Source organism: Fukomys damarensis, unplaced genomic scaffold (assembly GCF_012274545.1).
Source record: "Fukomys damarensis isolate Sample0158 unplaced genomic scaffold, DMR_v1.0_HiC HiC_scaffold_24, whole genome shotgun sequence".
Taxonomy (NCBI): domain Eukaryota; kingdom Metazoa; phylum Chordata; class Mammalia; order Rodentia; family Bathyergidae; genus Fukomys; species Fukomys damarensis.
In genome coordinates this window covers 6,647,228-6,671,789 of record NW_022900936.1, presented here as the reverse complement: position 1 = coordinate 6,671,789, position 24,562 = coordinate 6,647,228, and the positions used below count along the sequence as shown (strand labels likewise).

Sequence of the window (24,562 nt, the reverse complement as noted above, 5' to 3'; positions counted from 1 at the left end):
GAACAGGGTCCAGTTCACTCTTAGCAATAATTAAATTCTTTATTGAATAAATGCAATACCAAACAAAAGTCTTTTTAAAATAATTAATTTTAAAGGCCTTTCTATTCGGGCTAAAAACAAACACAATAAAGGCAGATATGCTAGTTTAACGTAATTGGCTGATTTTATACAGCACTTTGATCTTTTAGTTCACAAATATATTATTAAATGATAGAACTCATCTAATACAACCATTTTTATAGAGCTAGGAAATAAATTTTTAAGAAAGGTTTTACATATCCCATTTTTATACTCACCGCAACAGTCTAACTCTACAGAGAATAAAGCCAATGACTTTCCTCACAAAAGTTCGTGACTAATGTCGCTTTGCTATCAAAATCTGTATTTCTGACCTGTTACAAGCATTGAGAAAAGATTCAAAAATTCCCAAAGAGGCACAGCGCACGTTGTGATTGCCTGTTCAGCCACAACGAGCACTGCATTCAAAACTATTTCATCCCAGGAATTAAATACGGTCAGCCATGTTCATGGGCATCTCCTCCATCGTAGTACAGTAGAAAGCCTCAATGTCGTGAAGAATCCCTGTCTTCTTCAGTAACAAGTTTATAGCCACCCCTTTCCTCCCAAATTGACCCCCTCTGCCAGTTCTGTGACTATAGTTTTCACGATTGGTAGGTGGATCATAATTTATAACCAAACACACTTTGTTGCACATCAGTCCCAGGAGCCAACAAGTGATCAGAGCACGGCTTGACCCGATGGGAATTCCCGCATGATAACATCTCTCTTCTTCTGACCCACGTCACCATGAAGAGCAGACACTGTGATGACCCTGGCATGCATTTTCTCAGTGAGCCGGTCCACCTTGCACCTTGTATTGAGAAAAATACCAGTCTATATAACAATGAGCGTCTCATACAAATCACAAAGTGGGTCCAACTTCCATTCCTCTTTCAACATTAATGTAAAACTGTTTGATTCCTTCAAGGGTCAATTCTTCTTTCTTCACCAGATTTCAAATTGGATCTCTCATGATTTTTTTGGTCAGCTCCAACACATCAGTTGGTGTCGTGGCAGAAATCAACACAACCTGAATAGTTGTGATTAGTTTTGGAACATGACATAGATTTGATCCTTAAACCCTTGGCTCAACAGTTCATCTGCTTCATCCAAAACAAACATTTTGATCCATTTGGGAGAAAGATATCTTCTGTTGAACATATCAGGCGCTCTCCCTTGTGTCCCCAAAACAATATGGGGTGTTTCAGCCTACAGTTTCTGCATTTCATTTAGAATATTTGTCCCACCGATTCAGGCAAGATAAGTTGCTCCCGTACAGTCTCCCAGTGCCAAAATTACTTTCTTTCAGAAACAGTGGCTGCTATCAGGAAATCAACCAATAACAAATGTTGGAGGGGATGTGGGGAAAAGGAATCCTGCTCCACTGCTGGTGGGAGTGCAGACTGGTGCAACCATTTTGGAAATCAGTGGAGATTTCACAAAACTAAAACAAGAGGTTCCTTTTGACCCAGCTATACCTCTTTTTGGTATCTTCCTGAAAGAATTAAAAGCATCCTAGCACAGTGATATATACATACGCATGTTTATAGCGGCACATTTTGTGATAGCTATCTTGGAAGAAGCCCAAAGATCCCTTCTCAGTGGTCCCTGGAGTACCAACTGCAATAAAGGTGGCAGAGGTAGATGATTGGATTCATCTTTCTAGGTTAAAGCTAACACCTCCCGAACTGTCTAAAGAAAAAGATCACCCAAAAGGAAAAAGCTATTCCTGTGAGCCTCTGGAAGACCTGAGATATCTTTTTAAAAAGCAAGGCTGCAGTCTAGCTATAGCTAAGTAAATAATATTTTGCTAAGGCTCAGGTTCTAAGACTCTTGACATCTGACATACCTCTAACATACATGTTCTCTACTGAAAATGTGGAAATCTGACCTGCTCCTCACATTTGGGCTAATGGTAAAGTTTCTTTCTCCCTTCAAACAGGCAGCTTGATGGTCACTAACTCTTTTCTCATTATTTTCTCACAGGTTTTTCTTCTGTCAATCCAGCCAGCAAGCCACAGTACCCCAAGGTAGCTGGAGGTTACAGTGGACTTCTGAAATTCACCGGGGTTACATTCGTACAACACTTGCAAATTGTGAACAACTGCAAATTTGAGATACGGTCATAAAAATGCCTATTTTTATAGTTTAAACCCTAAATATGCTATGCTTCCAGCAGTTATGTAATTTAATTTAATAAAACACTGTATTAGTAAAGCTTTAGAAGGTGCAAGATGTTCTGAGGGCATCTTAGGGCTTTAAGAACAAAAAAGAAGATTCGAGATAGCTACATGTGGTACAACCTGTTATGATGGGGGAATGCTGGTGAATCTGCTAAAGGTGTGGGTTACAGGGCAGCAGCCAATCAGCCACAAGAAGAACTGAGTAACACTCTCAGATTGGCTACTTGCAAACCTCCTGTGCCCCCCCACAACTGTGGAGGATATTTTCAGTTTCTGTGAAATTGTGGGAGTTTCCATGAATAATTATTAGTTATATTCTAAGGGAAAATCGCAAACAACTGAGGCCATGAACTCTGAATCGTGACACTGTGGGTGAATACTGTACATAATCCCTAGTAGGTAGGGTATACAGCCCTACCTTCCAGTGTGAAGAAACTGTAGAAGACAGAGACCACCACTCCCTTAGCACCCCTTAAGCATTTGTGGGATTTATATCTCTTAAGGAGAAATTGGTACAGGAGGTAGGGCGTAGCACATTTGGCGGGGGAAATAAGCAGGACCTGTCAATTTCAGAATCCCAGGGCTGTACTAGTTAACTCTCAGGGGCCATATGTAGAATTTCTCTTGTGCTCCCATGAGTTGTAGATGACAAAAGAGACCAGATGCCATGAGGGGCTCACTAGTGCAACACCTCAGATAGTCCACCCTGTGTGGTGCACTTTTGTTGTTACTTTTCATGCTGTTCTGTTCCTGTTTGGCCTCAGTTTGCTCTGCAGAGCTACTTCTTTCATTTTGAAATAAACTTTTGGGACCTGGAATACTTTTGTTTGATGAGCCATTTTTTAAAAATATTTATTTATTTATTTTGGGTACTGGGGATTGAACTCGGGACCTTGTGCTTACGAGGCAGGCAGCAGAGCTACTGAACTAAATCCCCAGCCTTGGTGAACCCATTTTTAAAGGAACTGCTGGACAACAGCCTTTGAGCTGAAGTTCCAGAACTCAAAACATAAATCCTTAGTATAGGATGGGCTGCATTACAGTGTAAGTTTTGCAGCCTGGAAGACCGTCTGCCATAAAGTGGGGGCTTTGCTCAGAAAACAGTGGGATCTCAAGTGGGAGGTAGATATTCAGGGGAGCTGGTGAAGTGAGGATACCGAAGTCCTAAATTCTGAGAGTATTTTTCCCCAGGGAAAGATTTCTGCACTCTCGGAGGCAGTCTTCCCCATTCCCTCTGTGGTGTTGGCCTCTCCACCTCTGACTGAGGGAACTAATCCTGTGTTGCCTTGGAAACAGTAAGGACTGAACCCCAGACACTTACCAAGCTAGACAATGCTGACATTTCTCAGAGCCCGCCCTGGCCTTCCACTTCTGCCTGAAGCACTACAACCAGGCTAAAATCGCAGAAGGATCCTGAAGTGGAGGCACACGGTGTCACCCATGAGAAGTATGCTGCGCTCCCAACGAACTTATGGAATTTTCTGCTTCTTATGAGTAGAGGTCTTTACTTAGGAGTAAAAGTGTCAGGTAGTGGTGGAAGGAACATAAACCTGGATCAGGCTGATTTTTTTTTTTTTTTTAATATGGGCCCATTAAGTAGAGATGCTGGATTTAGCGTTACAGTTTATCGAGTTAAAATGTGTTGTTTGGTTTGTTGGCTGAGGTATAGCTCAGTAGATGACCCTGTGTGAATAAGCTGGAAATGCCTAGTATTCCTTAGCTCACTGTGGATGAGGCTATTCAAAAGTGCAAGGAGATGGGAATGCTGGGGTATCTGCCAGGTAAAACATACTCCTCAACACTGAGAGTCCAGAAAACACACCCTTTATCAGTACTTTAAGAAACAGATCCTTGAAAAACTCCATCATTGCTCTCCTCTGTGCCAGACATTATGGTGGAGACCGCAGGCAGTCAACTGGGAAACAGAAATGCAGTCGGTATGGTTGGATCTTGGAATGCAGGGGCCCAGTGGCAGTGTTGAACACACCATAATGGGCAGCAGAGGGAAAGCAGTGATGGGAATGTGTACACCTATAGGGTTGGTTAATTAATAATGGCATTCCTAGGGGTGAAATAGATAGGATACTAAATTTTTACTAGATCTAGATAAGCAGAAAAATTTTAGGACACATGAACCTCACTCACCCAGCATGGTGATGTGCACCTATAATCCCAGCACACAGTTCAAGGCCAGCCTGAACTACACAGCAAGACCTTGTCTCAAAAAAAAAAAAAAAAGCCGAGAACTTACCTCAAATCATCACAAACACCTCAACTAATTTAATTTGAAGACTTCTTTTAGAGATCCAGAACTCCTCGAATGAAGGGGAGGCCAGGTCCTCTTCAGGAAAGTTCCAGGTACTCTACCAAGAAGTTATATTGTTAATCTTTCTTCCATCCTTCTTCAGAGAGCAACCATACAATGAGGAAAAGGAAGTAGAGATTTTGAGGATTACTGGACATGGAGTCTGAACTAACATTGATCTCAGGACGTAAATGTAACTGTGGCCCTCCCATAAGAGTAGGGTCTATCAGGTCAAGTAATGAGTGGAGTTTTCAGCCAGGTCCAACTCACGGCACATCCAGTGGACCCCCAAATCCAACCTGTGGTCATTTCCCCAGTTCCCAAATGCATAATTAGAAATTGTATTCCTATACCTGTTAGGAATAAAACTTTCATTTTATTAAACAAAAAAAACAGATCTGAGCTCAACAGGACAGCTTTATTTCAGAACAAACCTGAGAGGGACCTCTTTGCACTAGAACAGGCCAGGAACTTTTTGTACAGGCTATGGGGTCTTTTGTAGGGCCATGGGGAGGGGGTGCTCCGTGAGAGAAGTTGTGGCTGTCTGCCAAGAACCTGGCTGGGAGCACAAGCGGTGTCTGGGAAAGCACAGGGAGCAGTGGCTTCTATTAATGGCAAGGCTGATCCTGTTACAAGTCCCCAGATGCAGCTGTGCCGGGAGCAGGTGGTTCAGAGGGGTCTCTGATCAGGATGGCAGTGGTGAGATTCCTTTAATACCTACCATAAAGGTCCTAGTCATCCCCCTGGCTTTGCCCAGAATCCCTGACCTGAAAAATTTGAGGGCATTTTTCTTTTTTCATAGTGAAAATATATTAATTTTTTGACCTGTGCTGGTAGCTCAAGAGCCACATCTGGCCGGTTAATTATGTAGGTATGGCACCCTACCCATTCTGTGTCCCCAGTGACTTTCCAGGGCAGACTGGTGTGGCATTATTGGCTTTGGGATCCACCCCAGAGGCTGATGGCACAGTCTCTTTTTTTTTTCCCCTCTTCAAAATAAATACTGTTATTTTCAGTAATCATAGTTCAGTAATCAGAGGACTGTTGTGTGTGTAATATGGAATAAAACAAATGAGCAGTTAGAGGAAATTCTAATTGTACAATCCCCATGACCATCCACAATTCTGTAATCCACAGTGACAAAGAGACAGCGATGCTAAGGAATGAACGCCTGTGGTCCTAACCTGGAATTGGTGTGAGGTGGAGTCCCTTGGGCCGTACACGCTCAGTGCACTCAAATGCCTAAAGGCAGTGATCAAACCAGTAATCACAGATACCTCAGGCAACAAGCGTGAAGTCTTGAGATACCATTTCCCACAAAAGGAACCCAGAATTAATACATTAATTAATTTTTTTTAAAAAAGGAAACCAGTATTTCTTGAGGAAATAGCTCATTTCAGTTCTGGGTCAGAGAATAAATGAGATAAGCCTCCTGGTGTGTCTGTGTTTTTTTTTTTTTTTTTTTTTTTTGGTACCGGGGATTGAACTTGGGTCTTGCGCTTGCAAGGCAGGCCACCGAACCATTGAGCTAAATCCCTGGCCCGTCCGTGTATTATTTAGGAGAAAAAAATAGCAAAAATTGTTAGGGTCAGGTAAAGGAATCAATATCCAAAGAGAAGAAAAATATGAACTTCAATGATGATGGTAACCAATGAATTGAAAAATTATAAAATTGTTTAAATTTATAATTCCATTACAATGCTTTGAAAAATAATCTAAGTGGCACATTCGGGGGATTAATAAAGCAACTAATTTTTCTAACTAATTTCTGCATTACAGGATAGTACAAAAATTTGACAAAGAATTTTTGTATACACTGCACTCAGACTATGCAAATGCCAACATCATACTGTGCCTCCATTGTCTTTCTAAGTACATATGCCATTTATATAAAACATGCATAATATATAATTTTCTCTGAAATATTTGAGAAAAAGCTGTAGAAATGATGCCCATTTATCACTACTCAAAAAAAACAAGGACGTTATCTTTTTAGAATGCAGTGCGATTATCATGGAAATTAATATTGATATTGTACTATCGACTAATCTACAGATTATTACTCAAAATATGCCAAATGCCCCATTAAATCAAAAGCAAAAAATTCTGAGTATCCAATCCAGATCACAGACTACATTTGTCATGGCTTTTTTTTTTCTTCTTTTAATCTGGAACACTTCTTCAAGTTTTGTTTCTTTTGTGACAATATTTTTAAAGTGTGTATGTCTAATTGCTCCTCGTGAATAGGTTCCAGTTATGTTTGTCAGGAATGCCATAGAAATAATCCTGGGCTCTTCTTCGTATACCAAATCAGAAGGTAGCTAGTAGCCATTTGTCCTTTTACTAGCAATACTAACTGTAACCATTTAAGATGGTGTCTCACGCCTACAACTCTAAGGTCTATCTGGGCTCACAATCTATACAAGTTTCTAATCTTGGCTCCAAAGCAGGGTGGCATGGCACAGGAGAGAAGGGCTGCGGATGTAGCTCAGTGGCGCAGAGCCTGCCTGCCAAGAATGAAGTCCTGAGTTTGAACGCTGTTACTGAAAACAAAACAAAAAAGCCTGCGGCAAGACATTTGAAAGCACCTTTCCAGGTACATCCCCAGTTGCCACCGCCTCCAACTAGGTTTTACCTCTGCACGTCATTTAGCTATAAACTCTGGACTAATCCACTGAGGAACATCACGCACCCCTGATCCCATCATTCCTCAAAGCTCCAGCTATGAGCACATGAGACTTTGAAGGGATATAAACCATAACAGTGTCTGCCAGATGGGCGCATTATAAAGTTTCCTATGTAATGATGTACAAGTGGCAATCAAAAAACTGAATGGTTGGGTCGGGGATTTAGCTCAGTGATTCTGCGCCTGCCTTGCAAGCGCAAGGGATCGAGTTCGATCCCTGGTACCAAAAAAAAAACAAAATCTGAATGTTTGTTTTATAAACTTATTATAGTAAAACACACTGAGGGCACGCAGCCTAGCGTGGGCGCGCATGCGCACTCGCTCGTAATGGAGGCGGGGCCCTTGGGGGGCTACGTCAATCTGACCACTTCCGCTCTGACACGCTCCCCTGTTCAGCTTCCGGATGTTACTACTCCAACTGCCTCCGCCATGATATTTTGCTGTTGGAATCCGCGGATCATGGACGGGAACAGCAAATTCTCTCCTTGAAGCTGTAGGTGTGCAGTTTTTGTGATTCAGTGACAAGAAAGCTAACACATGTGGCTTCTCTCTCAGGTTCTTTGCAAAGCGATTGTGAAGAAGGCTGGAAGAACAAGGAGTAGAACTTCAGCGATAAAGTAGCCAGATTAGGTCACGAATTGTGTCTAACCAGGCACCCACCATCCTTTAGAGCCAGGACACAGCAACGCAACTCCGGTATGTATGGATACTCTCTTCTGTATGAGGGTTGAGTCAGGCCTTGGGGATGAAATGCCAGACAGACAGGGATGCTGGCCTAATGCAGTGCGGACGGTTACCTGTTTTCTTGCTTATAAGGCATAACTCTTTACTTAATAGTACATTCCACCCATAATTACAGGCAGCTAAATTAGATAAAAATTTATACAGTCAGAGAGGGACTGGGGTCTCAAGAAGTCAGCAAAGGGCCGGGGATTTAGCTCAGTGTTTCCACCGCCTGCCTCGCAAGCACAACGTCCGGAGTTCAATCTCCGGTACCAATAAATAAATAAATAAATACATAAAATTTTAAAATAAAAATAAAGAGGCTATTCAGCCAGGCGTGGTAGTGCACGCCTGTAATCCCAGCAGTCGGGAGGCTGAGGCAGAAGGATCGCTGTTAGTTCAAGGCCAGCCTGGGCTACATAGTGAGTTCCAGGTCAGTCTCAACTACATAGCGAGCCTGTCTCAATTTTTTTTAAAAAAAAAAAAAAAAAAAAAAAAAAGGAAAAAAAAGAAAACAGAGGCTATTTAAATAAATAAATAAAGACATCAGAGTTGTGGCTGGAGGTGCATGTGAAGCAGGCCAGGCAGGGCTCAAGATAAAGAAAGATGCAGTGGCCAGGCCTACACACCTCCTAAGGGATGAAGCATAAGGAGATTATATGGTGGACCCCTAACTTACGTACACAATTTGTTCCCGAGGGCTGGTTGTAACTCAAGTTGGTCAGTGAAGGCTCAGGCTCCTCTACACAGCCTTTAAAGTCTCTTTTCTGCGTACAGACAAATCTGTGTCCTTAGATACTAGCCCAGGATTTCTCAACCCCACACAGGGAAAGATGTAATGTTCTTTCCAGAACTCTTTAAGGGTTAAATCTGTAAATGCGACCATCTAGAAGCACAAGCGGTCTGCATTCGGGTCCTTACTCAAGATTTTGGTTGTAAGTTAAAACTAAAATTCTGGTCATAGCCCAAGTTGTTCATAATGTCGGGCTGGTCTTAACTCGAGGTTCCACTGTACTATAATTAGCACCACTTGATCCAGTCGGGAGTCAGTCCCCCAGGCGGGTGACCAGAGCATGCGGCCTCATCCCTTCCTAAATGCCTCTTTCCTTCCCGTGTACCCGGGCGATGTGTCTCGCTTCCGGATTGGATCAGTATTAGCTAAGCGGCAGTGCTCCTCATCCTATAGGTCGATGGCAGTACGACTCACGTTGTACCCACACTGTGACTTTGCTGTATAAATCACCCTCGGCCAAAGGCCGCGGTGGCCATTCATTTGGAAATCGGGAGGTATTCTCATTTCCAATAAAATGTTCCTTTGGTTAGCGACTTCATTCCTTGACGTTGTGGGACCACACACTCGGCACATATTTCTCTAGCATCTTGGCTGAATCCTTTCATCAGGGCCCTAAGAACCGAGGACCAGAGGAACAAAAGTTCCTTTCCTCAGTGCGTCAGGACCACGCTCCCACGTAATATCATTACTTTACAAAACGACACAAGCCATAGCTTAATAATTAAATACGAAAACTTACATGTGTACAAAATGACGACGTCTATCCTCACACACCCACACTCGCGTGGGTAGGTTGTAAAACTATTACCAGCAATCGTGCATTTTTACTGACCAAGCTGCGCAGGCGCTCCGAGGCGGTCACCGAGGCCCTGGATTGGGCAGCCGGCCGCAAAGGCGTACGGGCGTCAGGACGCAGGAGGTGGGGCTTGCGGTGAGCGTCCCTCCTCCAGCCTGTAAAAGTTTGTGCCAGAGCCGTGCGCAGTTGAGTCGTGAAAAATGCTGCTAGCGTTGCGTCACATTAAATGATTTTCTGAGGCTGCATTACTAGTCCACTGCTGTATGCGGCATACGGTCCGTGAGGTGGACACCCCTGATATATAAGGAAAAGAGGTCTTTGAAGATGTGTGTTACGAATCTCAGCTTGGAGAAATGAGCCTGGTTTACCCAGATGGACCCTAAATCCAACAAGTATCCTAATGGAGGAGAGGCCGCTGGATATTTGATAGATGCCGAAGAGAACGCCATGAAACCACTGTTGAGGACTTCGGAGTGAAGGGGCCAGCGGGAAATGGCTCCTCCAGAAGCCCGACGCAGCAAGAATTGTCTTCTGGGATATCCACAGGGTACACAGCCCGGCGGATACCTTGCTGTCCGTGAACTGTTCTCGGACGCCTTACCTGCCGAACTGTGAGCGAATAAATTTCTAGGGGGTAAGTCTCTCAGTTTCAGATAATTTGTCATGGTAGCCACAGGGAACTGACGCAGTGGTGAGGGAGAATCCGAGGAGCTAAAGCAAAGGGTCCGGGGCAGGGGCCATCCTAACACAAAGTGGTTACCATAGTGCCGGTCCAGCAGCGTTTTAAACATTGTATGTACTTCATACATCCCAGTAGTCTGCAAGACGGGTGTTTTTATTTTTACAGATGAAGAAAAGGGTTTTAGAAGACTCAGTACCTTCCCCACCCCCCGTTACCGGGGATCGAATTTAGGACCTTGAGACAGGCGGTGGAGCCACTGAGCTAAATCCCAGGCCTTCGGTATACTGCCTTTGAATAGCACAGGCTGGAAGCAGAGGTGACGACGAAGGATGCCAAAGCCCATATTTTTACCGCATTGTTTCTCTGGTGTGAGAAACTGAACGTGGAAATAAGGACTGAAGTGTATAATGGGTGTTGGGAAATGGGAAGAAAGTGTTCAAATGGGAAGGGGAACGAGGGAGGGAGGAGGGAGACAGGAAGGGACAAGAAAACAGTGAAGATGGAAGGAAAAAACGGAAGCAAAGCTTTTGTATGTAGGGAGGAGAGGGGATGTTGGGGGGAGGGATAAAATAAAATTTGTGTTTTAGAAAAGCCCATGTTTTTCTCTACGTTGTTCTTTGGTAGTTGGCCATTCCAGTGCATATTTATTTGCCATGTGAGTAAACATGCCAAACCTATTAAGATTTCCAAAAAAAAAAACCCATGCTATTCTTTATTTGCTTTAATGGCCAGTGAGACTAGTGATGATTCCAAAATGGACAAGTGATGATTTACCATATGAATAAAAATGTCAGACCTATTGACTTTTTTAAATAAAAGGAGTTTAGTCCTAAATTAGCTTTATTAGCAAAAATTGGATAAGTGATGATTGCTCAGTTCCTTCCTGGCATTTTGTGCTTTTACTGCTGCAGACTCACCAAAGAAAGATATAGTGTGTTTCCTGCGCAGCTCGGAAAGCGCGGACCACAGGACTAGGGATTCCTTTGGAGGAGATGGCGTAGTTAGTATGTGCGCGCACTGCGGAAAGACGGGCCACAAGGGGGAGCAGTGAGGAGGTTGTGCAGGTACAGGAGAATCTGTAGCCTAGACGTCATCTTTGCTCAGGTTTTGGGCTTGAAGATCCACAGTTTGACACGTGGTCTACAGCATAGTCCGGATAATCTCTCATCCAAGTACCAACTAGGTTCGACTCTGCTTAGCTTCCGAGATCAAATGAGATCCGGGTCGTTCAGCCGTGGTATGGCAGCAGATGAAGTACAGTCCTAGTTTCCAGAGATGCTTCTTGAAAAAACAGATTCTAGGGCCTTCCACAGTTACTAGATCGGGGGAAACCTACATTTGAACAGATCGATCTATCTTAACTATCTTCATCAATAATATAATGTACATGGGCTGGGGATTTAGCTCAGTGGCCCCACCACCTTCCTCTCAAGCACAAGCTCCTGAGTTTCATCCCCGGTACCAAAAATAATAATGATAATAATAATAATGTAATGTACATAGCAGACTTGTTTATTGGTACATTTTAGGTATACATTATGATCACATTCATCATTGGGAATTTGTACCTTGTACATATTATATCTTGGCTTTTTTTTTTTGGTATCGCTATGGTATGATGCTTTCAGTTCTTTCAAGAAGATATCAAGAGGTATAGCTGGGTCAAATGGAACCTCGTTTTAGTTTCTTGAGGAACCTCCACACCGATTTCCATAGTGGTTGCACCTGTTTACACTCCCACCAACAGTGGAGAAGGGTTCCCTTTCCCCCACAGCCCCTCCAGCATTTGTTACTGGTTGATTTGATAGCAGCCATTCTCTCTGGGGTGAGGTGAAATCTCAGCATTGTTTTAATTTGCATTTCACGAATGACCAGTGATATTGAACATTTTTCATGTTTATTTGCTGCTTCTACTCCATCTGAATAGTATCTATTCATTTCAGATGCCCATTTTTGGATTGGGTCTTTAAATTTGAGGGGTATATGATTTTTAAAAGTTTTTTCTATATTCTAGATAGTGGTCCTTTGTCTGAGGAATAGCTGATAAAATTTTTTTTCCCCACATTATGCTTTGTCTCTTCACTCTGCTGGTGGTTTCTCTTAGCAGAAGACTCTAAACATTTAGTACATGGTTTTAAAACTTCTTAAGCTGCATTCTTTTTTTTTTTTTTCTCCTTATCTCTGTGTGTTGAGAAACTATCTAGGTCTCTTCTGGCAGCTAGCAGTCTTTGTGCATGGAACACTGAACATTGTATTGGGCTTAGTATTGGCTATGATATGGTGACCCAAAGTAACAGTGGTGGAAAAAAGATGTAAAAACAAAAAAAAAAAGCTATTCTATACCATAACCGACTTTTAAAAAAGTAAGATGTCCAAATGCAAAAGTATGCTGTCCAAGGGTGGTGGATGACAGGTTTGGGCTCTTTTTGCTCTGCTGCTGTTTGGCTTCTGTTCCTTGTCCCCATGTCCGAAGGGACGTTTAGAATTTGCCATTAAATCCACAAACCAGGCACAAAAGCTCCCTGCATATTTTCCTCTTCCCTCGAAGGATGCCAGAAGAAACTGAGGAACTGCAAGATCCTGAGAGGGGCTCTAGTCCTGTGTAATGTACATATAAATCCTGGTTCACACATGCATTTGTTGAAGAACTGTCATTGTATTTTCTCTAAGGCCATCATTCCTGATGGACTTCTTTGGTCCGTCTGGCCTCAGGCTTATGTAGTGTTGAGGCAACGGGCACAGAATGCCTGCTTCTTGGTGATGGGACCATACAAGTAGTCATCAAGATAGCCACTCTCCTTATCTGTGTGGCCCCATTTAGATTTGGTGGCTACCTGTTCTTTGAAAAGCAAGCTTCTGATGTTGTACTTAGTCTATCCTGACTAGACAAGGAAGGGTAAGCAAATTTCCTCCTGTTCCCAAAGAAGGTGCCATAGTTAACCCAAAAGAGTTAAAGAGGGCTGGAGAGCTGCCACAGCTTGGCCTGCTTGGTTACAACCTCATCAGTGATGAGTATAACACCGCCGTGACACCGTCACCTTCCAAGAGCCACCTATGAGAACAGATGGGACGTTTATGGGACATTTTAGATCTACATCGTAACAGGCTCACTGCAAAAGTTTCTTTCAAATATTTTTCTTAAATTTTGACATGCAGCCAGGTGTAGTGGAATACACATGTAAACACAGCACTCTGGAAGGCTAAGGCAAGAGGGTGGCAAATTGAAGCCCAGCCTGGGCAACTTAGTGACTTAGCAAGACCTTCCTGCCTCCAAAAATTTCAAAAACGTTCCTGAGATGTAGCTCACTGGGCTTAGTCCTCAGTATCACAAAAAACATGCGGCATAGAAATGCATCATGGCCCTATAATTGATGTACAATCTTTATATAACAAAAACATCTTGGCCGGAAGTGCACCTGAAAGCAGAGCTTCTGATGAAGATTGGTGCGTAGGCAGAGACTGAAGGGAACAGGAGTGGGCTGAAGCAGCAGACAAGCTGACGCAGTCAGGTATTACTCAGCGCTCCATTGCCATGGCAACCGCCTCTGCTCAGACCTAGGAGACCTGAGGAGCTCACTGAGCAGAGCTCAGTACTGTCCCCTCCTCCCCCTTCTCCTTGGGGGTGAAAGGGGGCCATGTTGGACTCTAGTGGGTCCTAAAGATGTTAACCCCTTCCTTCCAGGAAGCACTGCAAGTGGTACCTGCATGGACCTGGTCAAAACATGCACAGAACTGTTTGGGCATCACCAGCTGCAGGGAGGTGGCACAGAAGGGCTAAGTGGCTGTACGAGTTGTCTGATCAAAACATTTGCCCTTACCAAGTGCAGTAGAACATAGCCTGTTCTACTGTAGTTCAACACACACACACACACACACATTTATACACACTGGCTAATTGAGACCCATTAATCAGTGGTTCTCAGTCTACGGTCCGGAGGTCCTATCTCCAGGGGGTCTTTAAGGTCACAACCATTTTCAAAATAATAAATAATGTTGCTTGATTTTTTTATCTTCAATCTGTCATGAATATGCCATGGAATTTTCCAAAGGCTTTGGGATATGTGGATATGTAACACAGTAAATACAGAAGCAGGCATGAAAACTCAACAGTCTTCCATTAAGCCAGACGTGAGAGAGATTTACAAAAATGTAAAACAAAAATACTTGTTTCACAATTGTTGTTTTGAAAAATACAGCTAGTTTTCATAAAAATATGATTAATAATTTTTAGCATCAGGACTCTGACAAAATGTCTGGGTCCATACCCCTATACTCCTGAATGTGATGACTTTCCATGGCTTCAACCCAAAACTGGAGAGGAGCAGACAAATGGGCCAACCTTGAATACATCTTCAAAAGGGTAAACCTTAATGGTATATGTGGTTATATGAGTCCAGGGAGTTTAAATCCTTTTTTTTTTTTCTTCCAGTACCAGTAATTGAACTCAGGCCCTTGCGCTTGTGATGAGGCAGGCATGGCGCCACTGAGCTAAATCCCCAGCCCTTTGAGTCATTTTTATTTTTATTTTTTATTTGAGTCATTTTTTAAAAATTATGTTAAACTCCATTTTTTTTCTGTATTCAGTTTATTATTATAGCAATTATTATAGAAATATAGATTAGAAGTTTATGTGGCAGAACCTGTTGCTTACTATGTGGTAAGAGTGTGATGACCAGAAAAATTAATTTTATAACAAAAAGTAATTGATTTTTTATAAAAATAATTACAGATGGAGGTGATGGTGCATGCCTATAATCTCAGAGGCTGAGGCAGGAGGACTGCAAATTTAAGGCCAGCCTATAATGAGATCCTATTTCAAAAAAACAAAAACAGCAAAAATGTAGAATTTCTGATTTCTAAAAATAATCTATACTGAAAATCTCTTTCAGGTTCTTTTTGAATAAAAGAGATCCTGAGATTGTGTTAGCGTGTGTAAGACACATAGATATACCCCCCCACACACAAGCACACTGGAGAATTCCAGCACTAAGCTGATCATGATCCTTAAAGCTCTGCAGCCCTGGCATGTGTGCCCTAGTTTATGAGCAATAAAGGCAATGTGATTGTGACAAAGAATGGAAAGTTGGGTTAATTTTCTATTCTGAGCCATTTCAAAGCCTTCCTACAGCCCATCCCTGGCCCTAGGGGAAGACCAGGGACTACTGTTCATATGATGGGAGAAGACTGCTCTCATAGTTTTTGGGTTTCTTCTCAAAGTGGCCACCACTCTCCTGCTTGACCACTGCTGTTATGTCCAGCCAGGTAAGGCAGTCATTCCCAATGCTGGTTGCATCTTGGAAGTATCTGGAAGATTAAATAAAACAAAAACAAAAAACAACACCCTTCTCTGGGCTACTACTCCAGACTAAAATTAAGATTTCAAGGACCAAGGATTTAGCTCAGTGGTTCTGTCACCTGCCTCACAAGTGCAAGGACCCGAGTTTGATCCCTGGTACCCCCCCCAAAATAGATTTGAAGACTTAGGCACTTTTTTTCCCCCTTTTTTACTGAGGTGTAACTCTTTTGTAGACAAGGTCTTGCTATGTAAAAGAGGCTGGCTTTGAATTTGCTATGTAAACCAGACTGCACTGGAATTCAGAATCCTCCTGCATCAGCCTCCTGCATGCTGGGATGACAGGAGTGTGCCACCACACCTTGCAAGAGCACAGATCTTAATGATTGAACTCCATGGTTTGGCGGGGGGAGCGGTTTTGAGACAGGGTCTCACTATGCAGTGAGACTGACCCGGAACTCACTATGTAGCCCAGGCTGGTCTCGAACGCACAGGAATCCTCCTGCCTCAGTCTCCCGAGTGCTGGGATTACAGGCGTGCACCACCATGCCCGGCTCTCCATGATTTTCTTAAAACTTTTATTATACCAGGTAACTTCCACCCAGACCAAGATGTAGAACATTCCCAATTCACCTGTGGGCTCCTGCATGCCCCTTTCTAGTTAATATTTTCCCCAAAGGTAACCTCCATTCTGATACTTATCATCATACGTTTTTTTCCTGGTGTAAAACTTTGTTCTCTTTATTCATGTTCTCTTTATCTATTTAAAACTACGTAGTTCTCTTAGGACTTTTTTGCCCAACATTGTGACATTCATTCATGTCATTAGCTATAGTAGTAATTTATTTTTGTGTACTATTTAATTGTACCACACAGTTTAGTCAGGTCTAGTCAACTAGAGGCTGCTGACCTCTGTGCTCAAACACACCAAGCCCCTTACCTAACCGTTGTTCATACCTACCTGCTTCATACTCAGCAGCTCACCATGCCCTGCTAGTCTTTATATGATTGGTTCCTTTTTTACTTTTTGGCTCTCAGATCCATTTGCCTCCTGAGAGGCCTCCTTTGACCACCCAATTTAAAATAGTCATTCGTCTACTTTCTAGGACATATACTGTCCAATGCTTTATGTAGCCCTCGGCATATTTTCTTATTTGCTTAGTCTGCCTCTAAAATGTAAGTTCTGTAAGGACAGTTTTACCATTATTCTATCCTCAGTGTCTAGAAAAATGTCATAAACATGAATCAGATGGCACAAATATTAAAGATAACCCTTTCCCAGAGTTATTCTATCAAAATGATTATTCTGTCAAAAATCCAAGTTTTGAATTCCAGGTTCCTCAAGACTAAATGGAGGAAAAACATAGTTGCCTTTGCAAACTACAACACAAATGCCTCTCTGGGGGGATTTTTTTTTTTTTAAATTGTAGTGCTAGGGATAAATCCAGAGCCTTGTATATGCTGGGCAAATGCTCTACCACACTCAGCCCTTTTTGAGAGTCATGCTAAGTGGACAGGCTGGCCTTGAACTTTCTGTCTGTTTTAGTTACTTGTTGCTGAGACAAAATATCTGATACCCAGAATTAAAGTAGGAAAGGTTTATTTAGCTCACAGTTTGTAGAGGTTCAGTCCCAGTTGGCTGACTCCAAGGCTGGGTGGTGTGGCAGACAGGGATCACTAAGGAGAAACACTTCGTGGCAGGCAGAAGGCAGCAAAGCAAGCGACAAGCCTCTTTCTGTTTTATCTTAGCATTGCACCATGAATTAATCCCAGTGTCATATACTCTAGATTCAGCCACTTCTGAAAAGCCCCACCCATGGTCACATGAGGCTTTGGGGAGACATCTAGACAACCGTAACACTATCCTCCTAACTCAGCTTCCTGAGTAGCTTTTAGAATATAGTTGTGCGCCGCTCTGCTTGTCTTGGGACTTCTTGATTAAAGCAATATGATTTTTTTTCAGTCTTGTATAGGTTAATGCAGTATTTTATTTATCCTGTGCATTAACTAGAAAACATTTGCAATATTTAATTAAACTTTAAGATCAAATTTCATTTTTTTTACATCTAAAACTGGGTATTAATAAGTCAATAGTCAACATAATTATGGTTAAAATTATCCTGTGAAAAACTTAGAAATAAATGGTTGGTGTTGGTATATTTATATACACCTCAATTTTTGGTGTAAAGTTATTTGTTTGCAAGAAAAAACATTTGGTTTACTTCATTAATAGGAATATCCCTTAATGCTGGGATGGAGTCTTCTTGGTATTTCTTCTGCTGTTGATTTTTAGCATAGTTATCTGTAAGAAAAGAACAGAAACTCTGTTTACCCGAGCAGTTTCTCCTGTACATGTCTGGCTACTGAAGAGTCATCACACAGTTCACCAGGCTGATGTCTAGGTAATGACAAATACCATATTTAACATAATTAAAGGATTACTTAAATCCTCTCTTTAGAAGAAATATTCAAATAAAAATGTAACCAGCAAAGAACTTTTCTTATTTCCAACTTGGAAAAATAAGTATTTCCTTCAGCTGTATCATGTTTACTGAAGTCTTATTTTATGTTTCTCATAGGGATAGAGTTATATGCAGGCCTTGCAGATGCATTTGTATCAACACTGAAAGACGATTAAATCATTTGATGTAAATGTTTTGGAAAACTTTAGTTTCTTCGCTTTGTACACATTTCCTATTTGCTCTAATTCCAGTTAAGAATGGTGGGAATACAGTAGGTGTCGGGTAAGAAATTAAAACTACTATAATTTATTTTCAAAACACATTGCACAGGCTCACACACACAAAAAAAGGTTTGGAAAAGTTAAAAAATTCTTAAGGGGAAATGAAAAAAGATTTCACTTCATAGCATTTGAGAAGGCTCAGGAATCTGTCTTTTAGACTTGTGGGGGAGCCCAACCACAGCATGCTGTGGCTCTTCTACCCCCTTACCTGAGCCACCCAGAGGTTCACACACCCTCAGATCCCTGTGAACATGGTCTCTACATGCCTATGCCTGTTTGCCATCCTCTGATCACAGTGACTGTTTACAACAACCAAGTTTCTTTCAAGTAAAGTTGCTGAGAAGCATACTTTATATATTTGTTTTTATGAGGAAATACACTTAATAGTTATAATTCCAAACTGATTTCCTCCATGAAACTAGTGCATATTCATCATAACTGTATTCCTCTATGTATGTCTTTTGTATAACTCTGTATGGGGTATTTATTTCCTCTAGGTTCTTTTTATTGTTAAAGACATTGTATTACCCGGATATAGGTACAACCCTGTTTATAGCAGCAGAACTCTTAACAGCTGAATCTTGGAAATGGCCTATATGTCCATCAATAGATGAATGAATAAAAGGAAGTGTGATCTTTATTCATATAAAATAGTGTACTGTTCTGCCATGAAGGATAAACTTGAGTCATGTGTAGAAAAATGGATGTCCTTTGATGCCATAATGTTAAGTGAAACGAGACACACAAGCTTAAATATTGCCTGGTTTCTTTTGTATGAGAAACCCAAACTATAAAGAACAAAAGATAGCTAATAGGAAGTAGGAAGACAGATCTTTGTCCCAGCATGTGACTTTTTTTTTTTTTTTGGTACTTTTCTTTTTTGTGTACTTTTCTTTCTTTTTTTTTTTTGTACCAGGGATAGAACTCAGGACCTTGCATGTGCGAGCCAGGCAGAGGAACCACAGAGTTTAATTCCTAGCCCTTGACTGCTTTTCTGATAAAAGTGCTAATATCTCAATTCTTCACTCGTTCACCGTTTTCCTTGTATGTAAATTTACCTGTGATTGTATGAATGGAGTTGAGTGGAGAGGTGCTCATCATGTTAATTCCAAATAAGAGTACATAACCGGTTACTATAGTAATGAGGAGGTAGACAGGCAGTGCAACTGCCCAGTATCTGCAAAAGGGATAATAGATAATACTGTAGATTATCCATCTACAGCAAACATCTTACAAAGATATAATTCTCAATAGCCATAAAATATACTTTTGAAATTATATTACACACACACACATTTTTTTTTGACACCAGGGATCGAATTTAGGACGTTGCACTTACAATGGTTGGCACAGCACTGCTGAGCTACATCCCTAGCTTTTTATTGAAGTTAGTCAAATAGTTCCAAAACAGTTACAGTGAAAACCTGCAGTCTTCTGTCCCATCCATCCTGACCCTGTTGTCTCATTCCTAGTTAAGGACTTCTTTTAATAGCTGAGCTGCTGCTTCTGGTACTTACATACTCATCTCACACAATATACTCACTTTTGGAGGTTTTTTTTTTTTTTTTTTCAATTTCAGACATTTCCTCTAGATTTCCTGAAATGGAGATGAAGATTTTTATCTTCTTTTATTCTCCGCTATAATTAGGTCACTATCCCTGATTATATTAGTGTTTAAAAACTATTGTGACTGTTCAGTGTTTGCAACTGACAACCTTAGTGTATATTTTTATGTTTTCTGGAATTAGTAATTGCATCTTTTTGTGTATGTTTGGCTTCTTAAATATCTATCAATACTCCAGCCTCCAGTTCTCCAGCATACCTCTCAGTACAGTTAAGTACATCAAGGGTTCTATCTTGACATGGTTTATTGGATGCTTTTGTTTCTTTTATTCCTCCCTAGTTTAGCTATCATATTTATAATTTTCAAATACAGTAATTCCTTAAACATTCCCTTTGTACAGCATGCTGTTTGTTTCACACTTACAATCTTTATATCTCTTTGAAGATTTAGGTCATTTAAAAATTTTTCTTCAACACTTAGCATTTTCTCCATTTCCTCTAAGTTCACTTTTTCTTTTTGTATTTCACGTTAGAGGTCTTCTTTCAGCTTTCAGTGTCCAGTCATTTATGCTGGTCAGTCCATATTTAACAATGAAGTGTTCACATGCTAAGGAGAAGCAATGTGTGTATGTGGGCAGGGAGGCTCAACTGCAGAGCCTGCCAGTAGGATTACCTGGCCCCTTTACTGAGCTTGTCCAAGGGTTAGAAATTAGAGATCATTTTCTTTTATACTGGTCCGCTTCCTCCCAACTTTTTCTGAGAAGGGAGGGTGGTGGTACAAGCCAGGGAGCCTGCTGGGAGTGGGGGTGGAGCTTATCAGTCCACCATGCAGATGTCCACTTATTTCCAATAAGGTGCTTTGTTTCCAAACTCAGACCCACTGGCCCCAGATAAAGCCTCCTCAGCCTTCCCACAGGTCAAAAATGTTTTCTGCAGGGAAGGGCAGGGTTGGTCTCTCAGGTATGAGGGGTAAGAGAGAGGTTTGAGGACCTAATGCTCTTTAAACCTATTTGCTGTCCTATGTCTGAGCCATTGTGGAGTTAAGGGCACAAATATTGATGGCTTCACCATTTCAGCAATGGAAAACAGAGATTTCCGCACCTCAATCCACTTCTCAGAATTTTGTTGCTACTTCTCATATGCTATCCTTTATTTCTATGGACTTATACCTTAAACTGCTTTTGTTTTCCCTCCTCTAGGGTCATTTTAGCAAGATTTTATTAAGAAAGAGAAGTAGAAATGTGTGTTCACCCCACTATCTTTCATGAGAGGTGTATTCATAATAATGTTTTAAAAACTTGATTTCTGTATGTCTAGTCATGGATTTTAAAGAACAGCTATGAAAAAGTTATCTTGAGGAAGAATACGATCCTTCAAAACAGCATTAATTTTACTATTATTTAAGAAATTTAAACTTACTTTTGAGGCCAATAGGTTAAGCCTAAGGAGTGTAGCCAAGATTCAGGAATGAAAGCCCACACAAGATAAAGTACTGTAAGAGGAAAAAACAAAAGACAGGTCAGTGAGATGCGTGTTCAATCTGGTACAGTTTGCAGATGACAGAAAAGCTCTTCTTGTGTCTCTCATTCCCTAAGAAATGATTTTTCCTTCTTTTCAGTTCTCTGGCTCCTTACTTGAACCATTCTTCTAGTACTTAACCTAATTGCCTTATTGTCAGTCATTTTTTAACATCTTAACTCCCACATTATACTTTAAGCAATTCAAGGGCACAAATCATGCCTTATTGATTATAATTTTACAACACTGAGCAATCTGCTGTAAGTACACTACATGTTGGGTATTTCACCTCCACATCCCCACAGGGCTGAAGCAATTACAGATGTTTAGTTGTTTAGAGGAGAGTTTACTCCAGTTCTGGTCACTACATGGTGAGCTTGTCTTCTCTCCCAGAGTGCAATCTTCAATCTCAAATCTTGATAGCAGCCTTTATGGTTGCTCCCTTATAGTAACAGTAGCTAAGCACTGCTTGCACACTCTCGGATAAGCACAACTCTACCTGCATGATTTCATTTCATCCTCAAAACAGTCCTGAGATATGTATGCAGTTTTTACAGATGAAGAAACAGCCTTAGGCTGTTTTTTCTGGCCAAGGGAAGTGGTAGGGACAAATTTCAAATTATGTACATCAATAATGATAGTTTTTTCCTCTACAAATATGTATTGTAGAACCCTGTCTGTCAGGAGTGTGAGATACAATGGTGAACCGTGAAGGGGGGATGGCTTCTGTCCTCTCAAATTTAAAATCTAGTGGTGAGTGGGGTATGGTGGTATATGGCTATAATTCCAGCTCTTGGGAGGTGAAGGAGGCAGGAGCATCGCCATGAGTTCCAGGCAAGTAGCCTGTGCTACATAGTGAGCTCAAGGCCAGCCTGAACTGCATAATGAGACCGTGTTTTTTAAAAAAAATCTAGTGGTGAACAGGAACAAGTTAATTGATCTTTTCACTATATGTGCTAAGGAACAATAAAAGATGACATTACACATTTGAGGAACTTTTCTTCCATTCTACTTCATCCTTCCCTTGCATAATTTCTGCCCATAGTACCTGTTATCATCTGGCATTGTATACATTTTACTTACTTGTCCATTGGCACATTCCTCCTAGAAGAATAAGAATTCTCTGAAAGCAGAAAAATTTTGGCTAGGTTACTTCTCCCTGGCTTGTCACTGTGCCAGGCCTATGGCAAGCACTCAAATTCTTGAATTAAGTTTCTGTAATGGGTATCATTGGGGTTAAGCCTTACAGTCACTGTATTTATTTGTGTCATTTCTAATCCTTCAAATACTCTTTAGGAATTTACAAAATGGTAATGACAGCAGCTAACATTTATTACTTATATTCTTTTTTGAAGGTTTTTTTTTTTTTTTTTGTAACGGGGATCGAATTCAAGACCTTTTGCTTGCCAGGCAGGTGCTGTGCTCCTGAGCTACTTCCCTGGCCCTATTACTTATGTTGTTTACAGTTAAATAAATTACCCCAATTAATAACACAAAAGAGGTAGAGTGAAATCAGGGTATCAGGTTCAAATTCTAGCTCTTTCATTTACTTGCTCCATGACTTTACGACAGTACAGTAACTACTCATCTTTACGACAGTAGCAGTACCTACACCTCACAGGCTTGTGGTTTATGTGTAACAAGCATTCAATAAACATTATCAGTACCCTTTTACAGAAGAAACTGAAGGCTCAAAGAAGTAAATGGTGTCAGGTCAAACACTCACCAATTGGTGGGGGAGTCAGAATCTGTACTCAGTTATTACTAACTCAGACTGCACTAGGCCACAGTGAGGCCCTTACGTTGGTATTTTTTAAGGAACACTACTCCCCGACCTTCCTGGTTTCTACCAGGTTCCAAAAAGTGAGACTGGAGGCATTTGATTTTCTTCCTCTTGATTGCCTCATAATTCCCAAATCCTCTTGGGACGGGACTTGAGATCTGCCTTGTGACTGTGTTGTTAGACCCTTAGGGAGCCTCAGTTTCCTTACGTGTAAGTGGAATACTGTGGAGATTGACGTTCTGCATGTGAAGGGTACATCTTTCAACCAACTTCTCTAGTCCAATTCTTTTCCCTTCTCAGCTGCTGCATACTGCTTGTGATATAGGGCATATGATACAGGACTTCCAAATTAGCCAAAGAATTTAAGAGAAGTATTAGAATTTCCAACCTGCTAGATAGCTGAAACACTGAGTTCATGTTCTCTAGAATCTAGGAACAACGGATGTTAAGCATGAGAAGAATTTATTGCGAGAAAGACAGCTTCTGTTTAAAATACTTGGAGCTGTCCCAAATGCCTGACTTCAGATCTTGTCATGTCTTCCTTAAAGGCCTTTCCCTGTCTTTCTCCTCCCCTAATTCTTCTGTAATCAAGTGCCAGGGACAGCTTCTGGGAGGACGCTGACTTCCCAGCTTCAGTAGTATAACTGTAGATTTACTTTTCTACAAGACCATGACCCCTTTAAGGGCAAGCACCAGGTTTTACACACTGCCATCTGGCCTGGTGGGAAGTATGTTGAGACTAAACCTCTTAGGCTAGTGCTGACATACAGAACACTCCAAACATTACTTCTTTTCAGGTCTTAACAGGGGTGTAAGTAGGACGAATCAACAGTTCATGTTTGCACATTCTGAGAACAGATGCATTACTTCCTGGTGCTTGGACACCAGAGAACGACCCTCCCGGGGGAGTACTTACTGAAGCCAAATTGAGAGCTTAAGAAAAGTACAAAGCCATAAATCGCTCTTTCTGGCAATGGCGACGGTGAGTTTTCCACCATTTTCCCGGTGGCTTTGGACAGTCTGTGGAGAAGGAACACAGGTGTCAGTGACTGACTCCCCTTCCCCACGGGGCTATCATGGATTCCTGGCTTTGCTTTGGGAATGGTCACTGCAGGGCAAAGCTGCCCTCTGCTGGGCCGAGGGCGGCCCGGGACGCCCCAGACTGGGTCCTGCCCTCTGGGGTGTGTGTGGGGGGAGTGTGTTCCCCACCTGCGGCGGGGCGCGGGAGGCCCTTGACCGTGGGTCCTGCTTAGGTCGACGCGGAACCCTCGGCCACTTCAGCGGGGAGTTCTCTGCGCAAGCGTCAGCCTGGGACACGCAGTCGGGGAGGGGGTGCAGCAGCACCGAGGGGGCTGCCAAGGCGAGAAGACCGCTCCGCCCAGGCTCTGTCGCAGCCGGACCCTAGTTTGGGGCCTAGGGGCCAGGGGCATGGCG

At 41.9% G+C, this 24,562-nt stretch overlaps 2 protein-coding genes and 1 pseudogene across 4 annotated transcripts in view; 1 reads left to right on the top strand and 2 right to left on the bottom strand.

Annotated features, from left to right (window-relative positions):
- Positions 1-407: 407 nt before the first annotated feature.
- On the bottom strand, positions 408-4,395 carry LOC104870842 (annotated as a pseudogene).
- Positions 4,396-9,760: 5,365 nt separating this feature from the next.
- Ttc3 (tetratricopeptide repeat domain 3) overlaps positions 9,761-24,562 on the top strand; it is a 135,670-nt gene continuing 120,868 nt past the window's right edge. For 2 of the 3 annotated variants that reach the window (XM_010636571.2, XM_010636570.2), the window contains exon 1: positions 9,761-10,180. The gene's annotated coding sequence lies outside the window, so the exon portion shown is untranslated. The remainder of the gene's footprint in view (positions 10,181-24,562) is intronic. The other variant, XM_010636572.2, reaches the window with a different exon arrangement.
- On the bottom strand, positions 17,297-24,556 carry Pigp (phosphatidylinositol glycan anchor biosynthesis class P). Its single transcript, XM_010636569.2, has 5 exons — positions 24,338-24,556; positions 24,045-24,148; positions 21,247-21,319; positions 19,323-19,441; positions 17,297-17,823 (listed from the first exon to the last, which is right to left on the bottom strand). Exons 2-5 carry the CDS (start codon positions 24,124-24,126, stop codon positions 17,711-17,713), a joined length of 387 nt encoding a protein of 128 aa, XP_010634871.1. The 5' UTR covers positions 24,127-24,148; positions 24,338-24,556; the 3' UTR covers positions 17,297-17,710.

What these genes read in the sequence shown, in the direction of transcription:
- Pigp (XM_010636569.2), bottom strand. Translation starts at nt 24,126, where the DNA reads ATGGTGGAAAACTCACCGTCGCCATTGCCAGAAAGAGCGATTTATGGC. An exon ending in AAGCTCTCAATTTGGCTTCA is followed by an intron (nt 21,320 to 24,044) that starts GTAAGTACTCCC and finishes TTCCTCTTACAG; the next exon opens with TACTTTATCTTGTGTGGGCT. An exon ending in CTCCATTCATACAATCACAG is followed by an intron (nt 17,824 to 19,322) that starts GTAAATTTACAT and finishes CTTTTCTTACAG; the next exon opens with ATAACTATGCTAAAAATCAA.